This window comes from Bos indicus x Bos taurus, chromosome 4 (genome assembly GCF_003369695.1).
Source record: "Bos indicus x Bos taurus breed Angus x Brahman F1 hybrid chromosome 4, Bos_hybrid_MaternalHap_v2.0, whole genome shotgun sequence".
NCBI lineage: Eukaryota > Metazoa > Chordata > Mammalia > Artiodactyla > Bovidae > Bos > Bos indicus x Bos taurus.
In genome coordinates, this window is record NC_040079.1 from 71,086,762 (window position 1) to 71,107,057 (window position 20,296).

General features: G+C 39.2%; 1 protein-coding gene across 3 annotated transcripts in view; it reads right to left on the bottom strand.

Annotated features, from left to right (window-relative positions):
- Positions 1 to 19,895, bottom strand: part of BCAP29 (B cell receptor associated protein 29) — a 52,630-nt gene extending 32,735 nt beyond the window's left edge. Inside the window, exons 1-5 of one of the 3 annotated variants that reach the window (XM_027539668.1) lie at positions 19,798 to 19,895; positions 19,239 to 19,345; positions 13,869 to 13,969; positions 4,818 to 4,968; positions 3,258 to 3,393 (exon numbers count right to left, since the gene is read on the bottom strand). In XM_027539668.1, the coding sequence (XP_027395469.1) occupies positions 3,258 to 3,393; positions 4,818 to 4,968; positions 13,869 to 13,969; positions 19,239 to 19,330 (480 nt within the window). In that variant the 5' untranslated portion in view covers positions 19,331 to 19,345; positions 19,798 to 19,895. The other 2 variants (XM_027539670.1, XM_027539669.1) reach the window with 2 other exon arrangements.
- Between the last annotated feature and the right edge of the window lie 401 nt (positions 19,896 to 20,296).

The window sequence follows — 20,296 nt, forward strand, 5'->3', positions numbered from 1 at the left end:
GCGACTTAGCAAACTCAGGCTAGTGGAAATGATGATATGAGCATAAATATTGCAGCACAAGATCAAATACAATACTGCTGTGCTACAACAGAGATCAGGCAGATCCAAAGGAGGAATTAAAACTCGAATGAATATATAATTCCAAGAATTTTAAGAGATAAAGAACTGAAGTACCTATTAAAACCGAACAAGTCTCATATCTTTAACATAAAAAAAAAAACACATTTTTTTTTTAAGAGCAGAGACTAGGGAAAAAAAATCCCTCTGAATTCTACAGGTCTGTTGACCACTTCAACACAATCCTTACTTTTACTTCACTTGAATTCATTTCGCACAGTCTTCAGTGATTATCCAAACTGGAAGAGAACCAATGAGTTACAGGAAAGCTTACACTGACTGCCTGAATTAATATGCCACTGACTTGGAAAAGTTGAATTTGGTGTTGGTCTTGTAAATAAGCTTTCACTAATGCACCTATAAATCTGTTCAACTTTATTATTGAATTATGTGTAACTTGATGCTGGAGAAAGACCAACAGCCCTGGAATCTGAAATTTTATAGCCACTAGCTATAGTAATGCACATGTAAACTGTCCTACCCACCTCACCCCACCTGCCTAAGTGGCTGCGAAAAAACAAGAAGTAAAGCTCCACCACTGTTGTTATTTTAAAGCAGTCATATATAAGTTAATTGGTCTTTCATAATTATTTCATTAACTGAGTATCATAGCAGAATGGGGTCCCATGCACCATCTGCAAGTCATTTCATGGGCTAGCATATGATTGAAGGGAACAAAACAATGTGGTTTAGAGTGTGGATTCTAGAGGCAGGCTGCCTGCCTGGATTCAAATCTTAGTTCTGTCTCCTATTAGTGGAATGATTTTATACAAGTCACTTAACCTTTCTGTGCCTCCATTTCTTCATCTATAAAATGCAAATAGTAACAGCACCAACCTCCTAGGGTGGTTGCAACAATTCAAAGAGTTAATACCTTACTGTGAAGCCTGTGAATACTGTGAGCTATTATTTATAAACTTGAGACCCAGAACAAATGTGGTGACTGGCCCCAGATCACAATGCTAATTAATTACTGGCAGATTTGGGACTGGCACCCAAATCTCTTGAACTTTAGGGTAAAACACTTTCCATTAGATAATGTGTCTCTTATAGAGAATGAAGAGATGTTTTTACCATTATAAAATGAGATCAAAGGACAGAAAATGAAGCAAATAATATTAACATACAAAATAAGTCTGACTGTGTTGCTGAAACACTGGTGACATACTGTTTGCCTCTGAACACAGAAACACTGACACAGCTTAACGACCAATGGAAAGTTACATGACATCTATGGACCAAAGCTTTTTTCAAAACAGAACAAAAGTAAACATACAAACCAGTGCTTATTCTCTAAATGTTTCCTTAAAAGATGCTGTTAAAATCTACCCAAAGAAACATTTTTGAATCCTATTTGTGTAGTGGTAATAAGGCAGACATCATAAATAAAACATGGGTTTCTGAACAGGTCACCATGATACTGTAGCATCAAAATTATTTTTTTTTGCAATGAGTTTTCCCTTATTTAATAGGTAGTGGAGAAGACTCTTCAGAGTCCTTTAGACAGCAAGGAGATCAACCTTGTCAATCTTTAAGGAATCCACCCTGAATATTCATTGTAAGGACTGATGCTAAAGCTGATGCTCTAATACTTTGGCCACATGATACGAAGAGTCAACTCATTGGGAAAAAACCTGATGCTGAGAAAGACTGAAGGCAGGAGGAGAAGGGGGTGACAGAGGATGAGTTGGTTGGATAGCGTCACCAACTCAATGGACGTGAGTGCGAGCAAACTCCAGAGACAGTGAAGGACAGGGAAGCCCGGCGTGCTGCAGTCCATGGGATGGTGAAGAATCAGACATGACTTAGCAAATGAACAACAATAGTTTTAGAGAGCTTTATATTGTTCTAGTTAATAGGTAACTCTTTCAGAATTAATAAAAGGTGATGCTTAGAGTTCTTTCTGTAAGAGGCTGGGCTTTAGGATTTGGGTAATTCTCTACTGTTAGACTTACAATACTTTTTACATAAATATGAAAAGTGAAAGTCGCTCAATCATGTCCAGCTCTTCGTGACCCCATGGGTTATGCAGTCCATGGAATTCTCCAGGCCAGAATACTGGAGTGGGTAGCCTTTCCCTTCTCCAGGAGATCTTCCCAATCCAGGGATCAAACACAGGTCTCCCGCATTGAAGGTGGATTCTTTACTAGCTGAGCCACAAGGGAAGCGCAAGAGTACTGGAGTGGGTAGCCTATCCCTTCTCCAGCAGATCTTCCCGACCCAGGAATCGAACTGGGGTCTCTTGAATTGCAGGAGGATTCTTTACCAACTGAATTATCAGGGAAGCCCTCACATAAATATAATTTGATGTAATTCATAATTGATTGCAATTCATTAATCTGTAATAGGGAAATAATCTTATTGCATTGTTAGGAATTATTTAAGAAAATGTTTCACTTCTGAATGGTTCTTTTGACTTTTTTCCCTAAGAAGCAGAATTACGAAAACATAGGTTATAGGGCTTAACATGAACTGAAAACACTCAAGCTTGAGATCTGACTCCTAAATTTTAAAGTTAAGAAAAAAAATACCCAAAGTAATTTTGTATCTTCCATTTTCTCATTTGTTCTTTTTACTTAACATGGAAAACATCAGTACCTGATTTTCACTCTCCCTGAGGAGCAGGGGAAAGACAGCCTAGGGTTCTCAAAGAATTATTAGCAACATAACCCAAATTAGAGACTGAAATATTATATGCCATCTTCTATCTGTATCAACTATTTTTCTCTGCTTCTTATATAAACATCATTTAAAGAAAAACACACAGACACACACAAAGTCTTAACAGTAATTCAACTGAATGGGAAATGGAAACTTAAGAGAGACTTATTAAAACTTGCCTTATGTTATAAAGTAAAATTAACGGTAATAAAGGAACTAAAATTCATATTCCCAGAACTGTTTTCTCCTTGAATCATAGGAAGTAGGTCCAATGGCATTAATCTACTACTGAGGGAAACTTTGAGAACTCACAAATCTAAAGATAATAAAATACTTCTGGAACAATCATACTGTAGAATACTGTTATTTATGGTCATTTTCTACTTATAAAAATGCTCTTTTTGAGGCTGAAAAAAATATACCATCCCTTGGGAATACCAAAAACATTCACACCAGTTTTTTTTTTAAAAATTAAATACCCGTTTCAGTCTTTCATTTTCTTCCATGAATTTTTTGGCAGCCTGGTTAATATTTTCTGCTTGATGTTTAAGTACTCCTTTGTGTGACAGCTCTTTTGCCAGCTGAGTAATAAGGGTAACCAGACGTCTCAACACTCTAAGAAAATAAAAAAAATGTCAGAGTAGTATATAATTAGACTAATCCCCAAGAACTGTGACTTTAAGCACTAATTATCCAGTAATTCCCCTTCAGGTGTGGGTGTGGTAATGTTTAAGCAAGGGAGGATGTTTAAAGAAGTGTGTGTTCAGTCACTCAGTCATGTCTGACTCTCTGTGACATCATGGACTGTAGCCTGCCAGGCTTCTCTGTCCATGGCATTCTCTAGGCAAGAATACTGGAGTGGGTTGCCATTTCCTCCTCCAGGGTTTAAAGAAGACAAATACATAATCCAAGTCCTAGTTAAAAGAAGCCTGTGCCTCATTTCTTTGAAATTTTTGCCAGAAGACTAACTTTTGGAATGTGGGTTCAGTGGGACTTATTTACTTATTTTTCTCTGTAGAGGACTTTGGCCAGGAGGAGCAGAAAGAGAATTATGGACATTGTGGCAGGGCCAGTAAGAAAATTTCCCCCTCAGTTCAAAATCTGCTATGTAAACAGCACTGTGCAGGATTTCCCTTGTGGTCAGTGGTTAAGACTTGAGCCCCCGTGCTTCCAATGCCGGGGGCATGGATTCAATCCCTGGCTGTGGAAATAAGATCCCACATGCCTTTTAGTCAAAATAAATAAATAAAAATAGCACTGCAGAAGGCTGGCTAAACCTAAAAATTACTCTCCTTGTATTGATGAGTAACCTCCATTGTTACTAATAGTAATCATTATCTTCAAGTATCCAATTCAAGAACTGCTAAGTGTTAATTACTATGCCAGGCATTGGGGATATAATTGGAAACAAGACAATGGCTCTGCTCTCAAAGGGTTTAGGCTTTAGTTGGGGAGGTGAGAGTTAAAACAGTATTTAATTACAACCATGAGTAATTAAATGACACTTGGAAGAAAAGTATATACACTACACGTTCTATGGGAGTGTACAACAGGAGACCTACCTACTTTGGGGAAATGATGGTCACAGGTCTCAGCTTACCTGAGAAAGGAGCTAAGGATGAGTAGAAATTAACCAGGGAGAAAGGGAAGGGAAGAGTGTTTTGGCAGAAGGGAAAGTTGGTGTGAAGACCCTGAAGTAGGGAGGAGTTGGGTACACAAAAGGAACTCAATAAATATTTGTTGCAATAATGAATGAATGAAGGAGCAGCAAAGGACAGTGTGCGTGCAACGGTGGTATATGTGTCAGAAAAGAGTACAAGAGGAGGCTCCAGAGAGCAGCAGGGGTGAGATCCTGCAGGACCTTATGGGCCTATCAAACCTACAAGCCAGGATTATTATTTGTTATTTGGGTCTGCCATCTGAGTTCTTTCAAAAAAGATGTTAGTGTGCTAAATAGTACAGAAGAAAAATCTACACTGTAGGTGGAAAAAATGAGAAACATAAATCATGTTTTAAAATTGTGCTTAAAAAAAACTTACAGCCAGAAAAATAATGAAAATCCAGAAATGTAAAGATTTCTTTGAGACCTGAAGAGTTTCATTTGTGTATGTTCATAGGCAGCAGGTCTGCTGGCTGAGCTCTTTTCAATAGTATGAGTTGAGGAATATTTTCTTACTTCTCTCACAGCATCTATTAAAGAAAAAGAGGAAACACATTGCTTTTGGCTTTTAAGAATATAAGATTATTAATATAATAGAAAGCAGATTTAGCCCAAGTGACCTAACTTTTAGATAATGAACTTTAGCTAGAGGGTCTCTTTATAATACATGGGAGGATATTATGCTCAAAATAGATGCCAGTGGTAAACTTTGAATGTAACAGTATTTTGCTTTTTTACTATTCATCTAGGAGTCACCATCACTGCACTGTCTCTAATATCTGGCTACACTGCATTAAAATTCAACCTACTGACAATAACATATATAGGTCATATGCCATTACAATCAATTCCAGGCTAACCCATTTCTCTTATTGCACTAGCATTTTTATTACATCTACTGTAATTTTTTTTACAGTGGAAGTGACAAATAGATTCAAGGGATTAGATCTGGTGCCTGAACTATGGACGAAGGTTTGTGACATTGTACAGGAGGCAGTGATCAAGACCATCTCCAAGAAAAAGAAACAGCAAAAAGGCAAAATGGTTGTCTGAAGTAGCCTTATAAATAGCTAAGAAAAGATGAGAAGAGAAAGGCAAGAAGAAAAGGAAACATATATCCATTTAAATGCAGAGTTCCAAAGAATAGCAAGGAGAGATAGGAAAGCCTTCCTGAGTGATCAATGCAAATAAATAGAGGAAAACAATAAAATGGGAAAGACTAGAGATCTCTTCAAGAAAATTAGAGATACCAAGGGAACATTTCATGCAAAGATGGGCACAATAAAGGACAGAAATGGTATGGACCTAACAGAAGCAGAAGATATTAAGAAGAGATGGCAAGAATACACAGAAGAACTGTACAAAAAAGATCTTCATGACCCAGATAACCACGATGGTGTGATCACTCACCTAGAGCCAGACATCCTGGAATGTGAAGTCAAGTGGGCCTTAGAAGCACCACTATGAACAAAGCTAGTGGAGGTGATGGAATTCCAGTTGAATTATTTTAAATCCTAAAAGATGATGCTGTGAAAGTGCTGCACTCAATATGCCAGCAAAACTGGAAAACTCATCAGTGGTCACAGGACTGCAAAAGGTCAGTTTTCACTCCAATTCCAATTCCAAAGAAAGGAAATGCCAAAGAATGTTCAAACTATTGCACAATTGCACTCATCTCGCATACTAGCAAAGTAATATTCAAAATTCTACAAGCTAGGCTTCAATAGTATGTGAACCAAGAACGTCCAGATGTTCAAGCTGGATTTAGAAAAGGCAGAGGAACCAAAGATTAAATTGCCAACATCCACTGGATCATCGAAAAAGCAAGAGAGTTCCAGAAAAACATCTACTTCTACCTCATTGACTACACCAAAGCCTTTGACTGTGTGGATCACAACACACTGTGGAAAATTCTTCAAGAGATGGGACTACCAGACCATCTGACCTGCTTCCTGAGAAATCTGTATGCAGATCAAGAAGCAATAGTTAGAACTGGACGTGGAACAAAGGACTCTTTCCAAACTGGGAAAGGAGTGTGTCAGGGATGTATACTGTCACCCTGCTTATTTAACTTACATGCAGAGTGCATCATGCGAAATGCTGGGCTGGATGAAGCACAAGCTGGAATCAAGATTGCCGGGAGAAATATCAATAACCTCAGATATGCAGATGACACCACTCTTACGGCAGAAAGCGAAGAAGTAACTTTTCACTTGATGAAAGTGAAAGAGGAAAGTGAAAAAGCTGGCCTAAAACTCAGCATTCAAAAATAAGACCATGGCATCCAGTCTCATCACTTCATGGCAAACAGATGGGGAAATAACGGAAACAGTCACAGACTAATTTTTTGGGCTCCAAAATCACTGCAGATGGTGACTGCAGCCATGAAATTGAAAGACGTTTGCTCCTTGGAAGAAAAGCTATGACCAACCTAGACAGCATATTAAAAAGCAGAGACATTACTTTGCTAACAAAGGTCCATCTCGTCAAAGCTATGGTTTTTCCAGTAGTCATGTATGGATGTGAGAGTTGGACTATAAAGAAAGCTGAGCACCAAGAACTGATGCTTTTGAACTGTGGTGTTGGAGAAGACTCTTAAGAGTCCCTTGGACTGCAAGGAGATCAAACCAGTCCATCCTAAAGGAAATTAATGCTGAATATTCATTGGAAGGACTGATGCTGAAGCTGAAACTCCAATACTTTGGCCATTGGCCACCTGATGCAAAGAACTAATTCATTAGAAAAGACCCTGATGCTGGGCAATATTGAAGGCAGGAGAAGAAGGGGATGACAGAGGATGAGATGGCTGGATGGCATCACTGACTCAAAGGCCACGAGTTTGAGCAAGGTCCTGGAGTTGGTGGTGGACAGGGAAGCCTGGTGTGCTGCAGTCCATGGGGTCGCAGAGTCGGACACGACTGAGTGACTGAACTGAAGTATTACTCTTTAAAAAAAACCTGAAATACAGTTGATTCACAATGTTTCAGGTATACAGCAGAGTGATTCAGTTATATAGTTATCTTTATTCCTTTTTCAGATTTTTCCCATTATAGGTTATTATAATATAATTCTGTGCTATATAGCGGGTCTTTGTTATTTACCTATTTTATATATAGGCTACTATTATTTTAAATTATTGAGATTTTAGAAGTATTTGGTTACACTGAGATTTTTACTGGCAAAGATTTGTTGAAATGTGATTGACCTATGGTAGTATATGATCCCTCAAGTGTTTGTGGATGGCACCTGTTACTGAAAATATTCAGAGAGCTGCTCTTTTGATACTTTCAGTTCTGTTAAGTCTCAGATTCAGAGGAATCACTTTTCTCTAGTAGGAGACAGATTTCAGATTATAGCATCTTTATTTGGTGTACTCTTAGTCATTGATTCTTAGTTTCCTGGGAAGGTATCTGCCTTCGATGTCACAAAGACCAGTGGAATATAAACAAGTTAGGTTGCTCCTTTCATGCAGTCATAAGCACTCCTAGGGAAGAGTTACTGCCATATAGGAAAGAGATTCTAGTTGAAAAACAGCTAATTTTAACCCCTATTTTACTTAAATTTTTTAACAGCACTTTGAACTAAAATTCACATAACATTTACTCTTAAAAGTGTATTTAGTGGTTTTGAGTATATTCACAAAGTTGTGTAACCAACACCTGAATATTTTCATCAACCCAGACAGAAAGCGCATATCCATTCTTGCCCTCCCTCCACCTCCTGGCAACCACTAATCTACTGTCTCTTTGCATTTGGCTATTCTGGACATTTGATATAGATGGAATCATATTTTATGTGTTCTTTTGTGTCTGGCTCCCTTAACCTTGCTTAATATTTTCAAGGTTCATCTATGTTGCAGCAAGTTACATAGATGAACTTGCTTTATTACTTTTTATAACTGAATAATTCTCTGTTGTACAGCTACACCACATTTGGTTTATCCATTCAAGAGATGATGGATATTTGGATTTTCTCCATTTTTTAGCTATTATGAACATGCTGCCATGAGGATTCACGTACAAGTTTTTATACTGACGTATGTTTTCATTTCTCTTAGTATATACCTATGAGTGGAACAGTTGGGTCATATGTTAACTCCCAAGTGGTGCTAGAGGGAAAGAACCTGGCTGCCAATCCAAGAGATGTAAGAGAAGCAGGTTCGATCCCTGGGTTGGGAAGATGTCTTGGAGGAAGACTTGGCAACCCACTTCAGTAAGGATACTGAGAATCTTACCTGGAGAATCCCATGGACAGAGGTGCCTGGTGGCTTACAGTCCATAGAATTGCAAAGAGCTGGACATGACTAAAGTGACTCAGCACGCATGCATGGTAACTCTATGTTTAACTTTTTGAGGAACTGCCAAACTGTTTTCCCAAAGCAGCTTTACCAGTTTACATTCCCAGTGTAATGTAAATTGGGATGGTTCTTATTTCTCCACATCTTCATCAGTATTTGTTATTATCTGTCTTTTAGATTATAACTATCGTAGTGAGTATGAAGTGGTATTTCATTGCAATGATTGTGAGTTTTTCAACTGAAAAAAAAAAATTTATTTCCATTTTCTTTAATTCCTTCGAACAATGTTTTTGTAGTTTTAAGCGTTGAGATCTTGTACATCCTTTATAAAGTTCTTTTCTAAAAACAAGAAGTTTTTAGGCTTCTTGTTGTACTTATAAAAGTAATTTAAAACTTTTCAATTTTGAATTGTTGCTTATAGCATAGAAATGCACTTCATTTTGTATATTGACCTTGTATTTTGTGATGCACTATAGTTCTTTGACACAGTATTTTTCTTGTAGACATTTTAGGATTTTCTAAATAAATAATCATGTCATCTTCAAATGACTTCTACTTTTTAATTTAAAATCTTAACACTTGGTATATTTTTTTTTAACTTAATATTATCTCGGTTAGAAAATCTATTACTTAATTGAACAAAAATAGTCAAAGTGAATATCCTTGCTTTGTTCCCAACCTTACGGGGCTAACTTTCAATATCTGACTAAGGATGATGCTAGCTCTAGGCTTTTGTAGATGCTCTTCATCAGAATGAAGAAGATTCCTTCTATTTGTAATTTGCTAATTAAAAATAATTCGATGTTTGTATATACTGTAAAATAGTTACAAGTCCATCACCATACAGTTACAGAATTTCTTTTTTCTTGTGATGCAAACTTTCTTTCAACATCTACTCTCTTAGCAATTTTCAAATGTGCAATACAGAATTATTAACTAAGTCACCATGTTGTTCATTATATCTCTATGACTTATTTCTTTTATAACTGGAATCTTGTATGTCTTGACTCCATTTACCTACCCACCCCCACCCCTGGCAACCACCAATCTGTCCCCTGTATCTATGAGCTTGATTTCATTTTTTAAGATTCCACATATGAATGAGATCTTAACAGTATTTGTCTTTCACTTAGCATAATGTCCTCAAGGTCGACTTATGTGAACACAAAAGGCAAGATTTCCTTTCTTTTTTGTCATTTCTAAGATTGCCTCAAAACAATAAGAGCATGCCAACCACTACAAAAACAACTAAAAAAAAAAAAAAAGTCTTTATGAGTTATTTTGAGCAGACCAGAGGAACCAAACAGTTCTTTGAAGTCATTGTTGTTTTCCTTGTTGTTTAGTTGCTAAGTCGTGTCTGACTCTTGTGATCCCATAAACTGTAGCCCGCCTGGCTCCTCTATCCATGGGATTTCACAGGCAAGAATACTGGAGTGGGTTGCCATTTCCTTCTCCAGGGGATCTTCCCAACCAGGGACAGAACCTATGTCTCCTACATTGGCAGGTGAATTCTCTACTTCACTGAGCCACCTGTGAAAGTGTGATGTCATTACTACTTGGCAATTAAACAGGAATAATACTCCTGGATCCATTATGCAGAAATGCTGAAGATTAAGCAGTACTACCAAAGAAAAACACAAACGCGTTTGTAGAATGCACTGCTTGCATAATAATAAAGAAACTGTGTCTGAAAAGTGGGATGGGGGGCAACAATAAGAGGAGGATGTGACACTTAGTCAATTTTCTATAAGGCACATGGAGATCATCTTTTTGTGGGATCAATTCTGTAAGTGTTCAAATTCCCGAGAAGCATTTCTGCTGACACTAAATAAACTCTTCTGGGTTTCCTACTTCCTTTCTGCCTGTTCCAACTTGCTAAAAGACACACATACTTTTCAGTTAGTATTGGCTCTAGGAATATAAACATCTAGTAATGATTATTAGACCAACAAGAAAAAAATTCCAAAATAAAAGATGACTTATGTTGAGTAATTCAAACCTACTGGGTCTGCATTATTTACACCAATGTCATTTCAGTGGAAGAGAACAGTGGACTATGCACTTTACATATGTAACTGCATGTTATTCTTTCAACACCTCAGTGAAGTAGGTGTTATTCCCCTGTTCTGAGATGAAAACACTGAGGCTTCATGGGTAAGTCCCTGTTTGACTGTCTTTATCATCCAGGGTTAACGGCCCCACATTAATCATCCATGATGTTCCTATTCTCTGGGAGTTACTTTCTCTGCCCATAGATCTAGGTTCCTGCCAGCAGCCATGATTCTGCTCTGTGATCCTGGCCCCTGGCCATAGCTTCTCAGATGAGGACTGGATACCTGGTGTTAGCTGGTCAGATTTTTTCTTCCTTAGAACTGGAATTTAGAAATGGCTAGTTAATCCTCACATATGGCTGGCATGACAAAACTTAGCAGCTGTATATAATTCTGGCCTGGGAATTGAGTATCAGAGTCTGTAGAGATAAGGAAGAAGTAGATGGAGGGAGAAATACAGGGACACTAAATGGACACTTCACTTCCTATGAGTTTGGCTTCCTTCATTTTTTGGGCCACACTGAAACAACCCTATATTTTAATTTTCCCTTTCATGCTCAAGTGAGCGGATGCTGGTTTCTGATTTATGTAACCAAAAGAACCTTGGCTAAAGTTGTCAATCTTTATATGGCTACATGGTAGTTTTCAGTAGAAATTCTTGTGATAATTTTAGAATTAGAAGGGCACAGTACACTCTTAGAGCTACCAAGAGCTGTGGAGATTATTTCCTCTCTCTATTTTGCAAATGGCTAACCCAAACTCAGAGAGATGAAATGACATTCCAAAGGTCATTTAGTTAGCTGGTGACAAAGTTGGAATCTGGTTTTCCTTATTGTTTTACACCTGCTTGGTGTGATTTCTTCTATGGCTAGAGATTCAATCAGTAACATTAAGAACATACCATGAGACAAATACAGTTTGAAATGAACTGCAAATCCATTCACATCCTGATGCAATGACTTACTCATACCTTCTCATGCCATTTATTTCCAGTTTATAAAGAGGATTCCCTATAAAGAGGATTCCCCTCCAGAGGTTAGTAATATGGAAGATGAGAAGCATTTTCTCACAAGACAGTGGCACACGCAGTGGTCACGGCCTCAGACCAACACCTGGGAAACCTGCCTGACTCACAACACAACTCTGAGCGAACTCTGAGGGACAACACACTGCGGTGCTATCAAAAACTGAACTGCCAAGAAGTAGCTGGCTGATCTCTGACAAGTTACATAATCTGAGCTCAGTTCTTAAAAGCTCCTTAAAAGCATGGCAATTTACTCCTTCTAAAAAGCACGGCAATTATTTTGACTCATAGAATTTCTAATTTGACAAAAACCTTAAAAGTCTACTTCAAGGGAAAAGTAGTGTCTGGGATGTTGCAATACCTCTGCCAGCATCTGGACAAACATAAAGGAGGCCTGTCACCAAGGGACAGGATTTATACCCATGGCAAGAAGCTGAATCACCCCGGCATCAAGGGATCGATATTTTGACTATTAAGAGTTCTACTGAAGACCTATAATCAAATGGGGAAATGATGGAAAAATCTGCATGTTTTTGAGACAGACACTGAACCCCTGACTAGGTGAAAGAGGTTAACTGTATGCTGCACACAAGCATGTAGAACCTAGACTGGCTGGAAACAGAAGGTTGATAAGGCTGACTCCCACCTGCCTCCCACCAACCCCTGAAAGGATGTCCACAAGCTGATCACGCCCTCTTTGAAACATTACTATAAAACTCCTCACTACCCCTTCTAGGTTGGGATATGCAGTTTGGAGGGCATTAGCCCACTGTGGCCCTCTCTACCTCACAAAGCAAATAAAGCTATTCTTTTCCACTTAAAAAAAAAGTCTGCTTCTAATTTCTAAGGTACTTGTTATGAAAATTTCAAACATACTGAAAAACTAGTACAATAAACATCCATATTTCCACTACCTAGATTCAACAATTGTTAGGATTTGCCATATTTGCTTTTTTTTTTAACCAACTGAAAGTAAGTTGTAAATATCATGAGACTTTACTTCTATGTATTTCAGCATGCAATTCCTAAGCATAAGGACATAATCCTATGTAACAGGTGTTGGTAAACTTCTTCTGTAAAGAGCAGCTTGTGTATGTTAGGCCACACGGTCTGTTTCAACTACTGCACTCTGTAGTTGTTCATACACAGACGACACATAAACAGAATGGCATGGTATGTTCCAATAAAACTTTATTTACAAAAATAGGCAACTGGTCTGTAGGTTATAGGTTGCTGACTTCTTTTATATAATAATAACATTGATATCATAACTAAAGTTAACAAAACTCCCTAATATTATCTAACAAATAGTCTATATTCAAATTTTTGCAATAGTACCTAAATGTCTGTGCTATAGTTGTCTTTCAACCAGGGTTCAATCAAGATTCACACCCTGCATCTAAAACTTCTTTTGAGGGCCATTGCTCTGTTTGTCTCCCAAACAGTTAAACCTGTGGATAACTCAGACACCACAATAACAAAGGACTGCTGCTGCTGCTGAGTCACTTCAGTCGTGTCCGACTCTGTGCGACCCCAGAGACGGCAGCCCACCAGGCTCCCCCGTCCCTGGGATTCTCCAGGCAAGAACACTGGAGTGGGTTGCCATTTCCTTCTCCCGTGCATGAAAGTGAAAAGTGAAAGTGAAGTCGCTCAGTCGTGTCCGACTCTTAGCGACCCCAAGGACTGCAACCCACCAGGCTCCTCCATCCATGGGATTTTCCAGGCAAGAGTACTGGAGTGGGGTGCCATTGCCTTCTCCGAACAAAGGACTGTATAACTGCTAATTCTGAAACCTAGGTTATGCATTGCAGCATTTAAATCTTAAAACAACATAAAAGAGATTAAGAACCACTGTACTCTGCTGCAATTTATGATTATATATATATATATAACAGTAATAATACCTATCAACATATCAATTATCTACTCCATAAAGTCAACTGTATACCAATGGCAGCATCAACTTAATTAAAAACCAATCAATAATAATTCATTAATGATAATAATAATATAAAAAATTATAGTTAAGCTTAGTCAAAGGAGGACTCTAGTACTTACCTAGAAACAGAACAATCAATAGGATTATAATAGTAAGAAAAGCCTTGTTCCAGAAACTTGCAATTTTACCCCAAACGCTAAAGGAAAATATCTTCTGCCATCTGTAAAGCAATACAATTACATCAGGTGTAAAAAGTCAAGAGAACACTTTGAGATACTTTCTAAATACTAAATTAACATTTTGGCAATTGTGTAGTGAGTGAAAAGAACTACGGAAATTTAATTTTTTGTAAGAGAATTGTCTATTCTTATCAATAAGAATATCTCATGAAATAAAGAACAACTTTCAAATTTAATAATAATCCAACATTTGATTATCTTCTGTCTGGTGCCTTAAATATTCTTAAGTAAAAGTAACTTCTGAAGTAAATACACATGATCAAAACCTTAAATAGGAATTCTCACAGTAAAAATGTTAAATTACTGATAGAAGTTATCACTTTATATCCTTTTCCTTATCAGGATAATAACTCAGAAATAACAAAGATCTATTGTTCTAACAACTAATAACATTTCAGGGTTAAGGGGTCTGACTTTCTACACTGTTTATTTTTATAATAAAAAAAATAGATGCAGTTTCAACGTCTACTCCAAGTAAAAAAGTCTTCCTATTTTTACTGTAAGGAAATTAAGAAAATCATCGGGCTATTATACATACATCGAATCACTGAGCTATTACGTACACATCAAATCACTGAGCTATTCTATAATGTGTGTGTAATGCTGTGTAGCACATACATAGTAAATACTGTATTACATAGACAGGAAAGAGCAAAAATCTTAAATATATGGCTTGAAAGGGAATTCCCTGGCGGTCCAGTGGTTAGGACTCTGCACTTTCACTGCTGAGTGCCTAGTTTCAATCCCTGGTTGAGTAACTTAAGATCCCACAAGATGCATGGCATGGCAAAAAAGGAGAGAGAGAGGAAAAAAAAAAAAAAAAATATATATGTATCTCTTGAGGGATATTTATGTGTGTTTATACCCAAGTAATTATATTCAGATCATTACTTGAACATAGAGAAAATGAAATAGGGAAACAGTCTAGATGGAATGAACAATATGAGCAAAGACACATAGGTAAGAAAGCATGAGTTATCAATGGCAAAGAGTGACAAAGTAATCTATCACACAACTGAAAAGGTAACAAATTTCACACAAGGGCATTTTAAATGAGTAACACATTAACTGAGTCCAAAGGAGATAAATAAAGATAAGCACTTGAGTAAACTTCGAATTTCCTTTCATGGACCACAGCCTTGTAAGTGGTGTGTGGGCCACTACACAAGTGTAGGGCTTGTGTAATTCAATGGAACCATGAGCCATGCCGTAAAGGGCCACCAAAGATGGACGGGTCATCGAGAAGAATTCTGACAAAAGGTGGTCAACTGGAGGAAGAAATGGCAAACCACTCCAGTAGTCTTGCTGCAAGAACCCCATAAACAGAATGAAAAGGAAAAAAGATATGACACCGGAAGATGAGCGCCGCCCCCACCACCCCCCTCTGGGTTGAAAGGTGTCTAATACGCTAGTGGGGAAGAGCAGAGGGCAATTAATTACTCATAGCTCCAGAAAGAATGACGTAGCTGGGCCAAAGCAGAAATGACGCTCAGTTGTGGATGTGTGTGGTGGTGAAAGTAAAGTCCAATGCTGTAAAGAATATTGCATAGGAACCTGGAATGTTAGGTCCATGAATCAATGTAAAATGGATGTGGTCAAGCAGGCGATGCCATGAGTGAACATCCACAGTTTAGGAATCAGTGAACAAAAATGGACAGGAATGGGCGAATTTAATTCAGATGACCATTATATCTATGTGGGCAAGAATCCCTTAGAAAAAAGGGAGTAGGCCTTCATAATCAACAAGAGTCTGAAATGCAGTACTTTGGCGAAATTTCAAAAACGAGAGAATGATTTTGGTTCGTTTCCAAGGCAAACCATTCAACATAACAGTATCCAAGTCTATGTCCCAACCACTAAATGCCAAAGAAGCTGAAGCTGCATGGTACTATGAAGACCTTCTAGAACACCAAAAAAAAAAAAAAAAACAATGTGCTTTTCATCACAGGGGATTGGAATGCAAAAATAGAAAGTCAAGAGACACCTGAAGTAATAGGCCAAACTTGCCTTGAAGTACAAAATGAAGCAGGGCAAAGGTTAACAGAGTTTTGTTAGAACACACTGGTCATAGCAAACACCCTTTTCCAACAACACAGGAAATGACTCTACACATGGAATCATCAGATGGTCAATACCCAAATCAGGCTGATTATTGTCTTTGCAGCCAATGATGGAGAAGCTCTATGCATGCTCAGTCGCTCAGTTGTTTCTGACTCTTTGGCTACCCCATGGACTGTAGCCCCCCAGGCTTTTCTATTGCAGCAAGTGAGTTCAGTAGTTGTGGCTTGCAGGGTATAGAACGCAGGCTCAGTAGCTGTGGTGCATGGGCTTCAGTTGCTCCGTGGCATGTGGAATCTCCCCAGACCAAGGATTGAACCCGTGTCCCCTGAACTGGCGAGCAAGATTCTTATTCACTGTGCCACCAGAGAAGTCCCTTAAGATTATGTTTTGAAAACAACTCTAATAATAACCTGAAGTTTGTGGGGAGACAAAGTTGATATGGATGCAGTTTCTTTTGCCTCTTTGATTCCTACTCCAAGAATACTATTCAAATTTTACATTACAAATATTTGTATTTTTACAAAGAGAACTAGCAATACCTTGACCTAGGTCCAAATGTAAATTCACATTTCAAGTAAATCAACAGTATAAAAGGGAACACAAAAGGAGACCCGCCTCCACCAGAGGGAACAATTAGCAGTTTATAAGGGTTGATTTAAGGAAAAGCTAATAACAGCTACTATATAGAGTCCATACTATACTTCCCTTCTAAGCACCTTTACATGGCTTAGCTCATTTAATTATCACAACCACCATACGAGGTGGATACCAGTACTACCTCCATTTTACAGACAAGGAAACCGGCCAGAGATGGTAAATAACTTGCCCAAAGTCATACAGTAGCATGCAGAGTTTTGATATAATCCCAGGCAGTCGAATCTGAATATGTGTCTTTCACTAGTGGGTTATGTGAAAGTATGGGTTATTGCCAAAGTATGAAGCCTTTTCTTTGAAGAGTAAGGTGATTATACATGTTAAAGGATAAAAAGATGTGAACACACACAGTAAGGACATATTGTAAATGATCTGTGGACATACATATATACATATACACCATGTTTTTCTAGTGTACATTTGTCCAAGAGGATATATTTATATAATGTGTGTACATGGACTCAAATCTACCAAATAGCTACTTTATCAGGATAGAAAAAAATATATATTTGATAGGAAGAAAAAGATCCATAATCTATACACCATTTTGAGGGAGAAAAGATCAACGGACAAAAATTTTTTTTTTTTGCAAATCCTAAAGTTTTATGTTAGATGTTTATAAATACCATCTTTCTTTCTCTTAAATATAGGATTCTACTCTTGCAAGTATTACCAAAAAGCTGAAAAGGGTCTTACTGAGGATTTGAAAATCAATAGGATAAGAGACAAGGTGATGAAAGAGAAAGAGCACTTTATTGAAAGGCAGATTCTTGTCCTGAATCTGCAAAGCTCAACTAGATGACCTTAGGCCACCTTCTCATAGAATGAATAGGATGAATAAAGTTCAAAAATCTCAAAGGCCCCTTCCTATATTATAATTCTATTTTTTCTTTCATAAGCAGGAAAATAGTGATGGCAGAGCTGAGAGATAAAAACGGAAGTGAGGAGAAATCCAGGCAGGTAAGAAGAAAGTTAAAAGTTGTGGAAGATTACTGGATCCTGAAGATGAACCAACCTGTCCACAGGGCAGGAAGAGAAATGCAGATACAGAAAACAGCCTTGTGGACACAAGGTCAGGGTGGGGGTGGGGTGGGGGGGGGTGCTGAATGCGGAGATTGGGATTGACTTATATATTCACTGCCACTCATCAAGTAGCTAGCTAGTGGAAACATGCTAAAGCACAGGAAGCCCAGCTCAGTCCTCTGTGATGATTCAGATGGGTAAGAAAAGGGGGTGGGGTGGGAGAGAGGCCCAGGAGGGAGGGAACATATGTATACATACAGGTGACTGACTTCACCATACTGCAGAAACTACCACAATATTGTAAAGCAGTTATACCCCAATTAAAAAAAAAGATAAAAACTTTCATAAGTGTCTTCAAGTCAAGGAATCTTACTAAATTTCAGTGGGTTATCTGTAGGATCTCATTAATGAAAGATTTTCTTTTACATGAACAAATGTGTTGCAACATTTTTACACAAGAGTATTTCATCATTCACACTGCCAAGTCTGGATCTAAAACTGAACTCCTAAAAAGTAGATTACAATAGGGGTGGAGAGAGTTAAGGGTACAACTGAAATCCTACTGAAAGACCTTTGACGGTCTTTTGCTAAGAAACTAATGTTAAGGAATGGTTCTGATACTTTTGCATATTCAGCACTTTTAATTTATACTCAACTCTGCATGGGGATAAAGTAGTAAAACTGCCATTAAATGAATACCAAATGAATTATGTAAGACCAAAACTAAGAATCATTTATTGGCTTAAGTTTTCAAATGGTCTTTCCACAGACCCAGTGAAATATTTCTGCATCACGGTGTACTGTAAACATCATTTATCCATTTACTTTTATTTGGCTCACTATTCTAATTCACGACTGAGCGACTTCACTTTAACTTTTCACTTCCATGCACTGGAGAAGGAAATGGCAACCCACTCCAGTGTTCTTGCCTGGAGAATCCCAGGGACAGGGGAGCCTGGTGGGCTGCCATCTATGGGGTCGCACAGAGTCGGACATGACTGAAGCGACTTAGCAGCAGCAGCAGCAGCATTCTAATTCAGGGCAGTAAAACAAAAGTAAAAGCTAAAACAAGACATGTAAAAAGGGTGGCCATCACTTTACTACATCTATAATTAACAGAACCAAAAGGAAGGCGGACGAGGACCTTCTCCTTTTAGAAGGGAGGAGAAAAGTTATTTGTACGTATGTGTGCGCTCATTCAGTCGTGTCTGACTCTGTGCTTTCCCATGGACTGCAGCCCACCAGGCTCCTCTGTCCATGGAATTCTCCTGGCAAGAATACTGGAGTGGGTTGCCATGCCCTTCTCCAATTTGTACAAACAATAAAAAGCTTTATGAAATGATACTTTAATATGGTCATTAGCTATTACTTAATTGGCGTGTGTTTATTTTTAAAGAGAGCCTTTTATAGAATTAGCACTGAAATTCTTTTAAGAAAACTTTTTCCGTAACACACTCAACCGTCTGAAGAGCTCATCATATATGTTGCTGTAACGATTTGGAGGGTTCCTACCTCTGAGGAGGAATAAAAGGTAGACAGAAGATTAAAATGAGTCCTATTTCAGCGTAAAGAAAAGTTGCAACTGCCGTCCATTGGAGTGTCATTGTTTTTCTTCACACCTAAATAGATAAACACTTATTTCACACAGTTGCCTTTCAAAGAAAATTCGGTTTAAGGAGAGGCCCTTGGGCCGCGAGGTTTCCGGCCTGGAGGTTTCCGGGGTCCGACACTCCCCTAAATGGGAGGCGCCCGGCAGTGACCCGGGGTGGGGAGGGGAAAGGGGAGAGGAAGGAGCCGGTCGAGGGTGGGCCCAGAGGCCCGGGTCGGCACCTCCCCGGCGAGCCTTACGGAACCAGCCAAGCGGCACCGCGGTCCTGCTTTCGGTCCAGGTTCACGGCGTCAGCAGCCCAACGCCACCCTCCGCTAACGCCCGAGCCCCGTCCCCATCCCCACCCCCGCTCCGCGAACGCGCCAAGGGAAGGGCCGGCCCCGCGGACCAACCGCGGCGATAGCAGCGCGACCCCGCGCCCCACGCCGCCTGGAAGCCCGCCGGGCTCCCGCCCAGCCTTACCCCGCCTGCGGCCGCCTGGCTCCCCGCGCTACTCCGCGGCCGCCGACGCGCGGGACGTCACACGCCGCGGCCGGGGGAGGGGAGCGTGCCCCACCCCCACCGCCACCCTCGCCGGACCCTTCCTGAGCTCCGGCCTCGGGTGTGGGGCCCGGCTGACGCGCCAGGCGGTGCGAACATGATGATTAGCATTAATTGTTTTCTAATTGGGCGATGGAGTTACGGGATGACGGAGACTCTTCGATCTGGTGCTTAGGGGCTGCCAAGGGCAACGTCTTCTGAGGAGCCAGTTTAACATTTCTAATAAAATGTGGTTTGGGTGGAAGGCGTGCGGTTAACCGACGTTTTGAAAGAGCTTGTGGGGTCCGGCGAAAGAGAATGGCATCGGGGCGGGCGGGTTAGACAGGGTGCTGCCATTTTAGTGAACGTGGTTAAAACACTCCTTCCTGGTCTGTATTTTACTGTGGACAATTTCGTTGGCCGGAACAAGCTAGAAGTTACA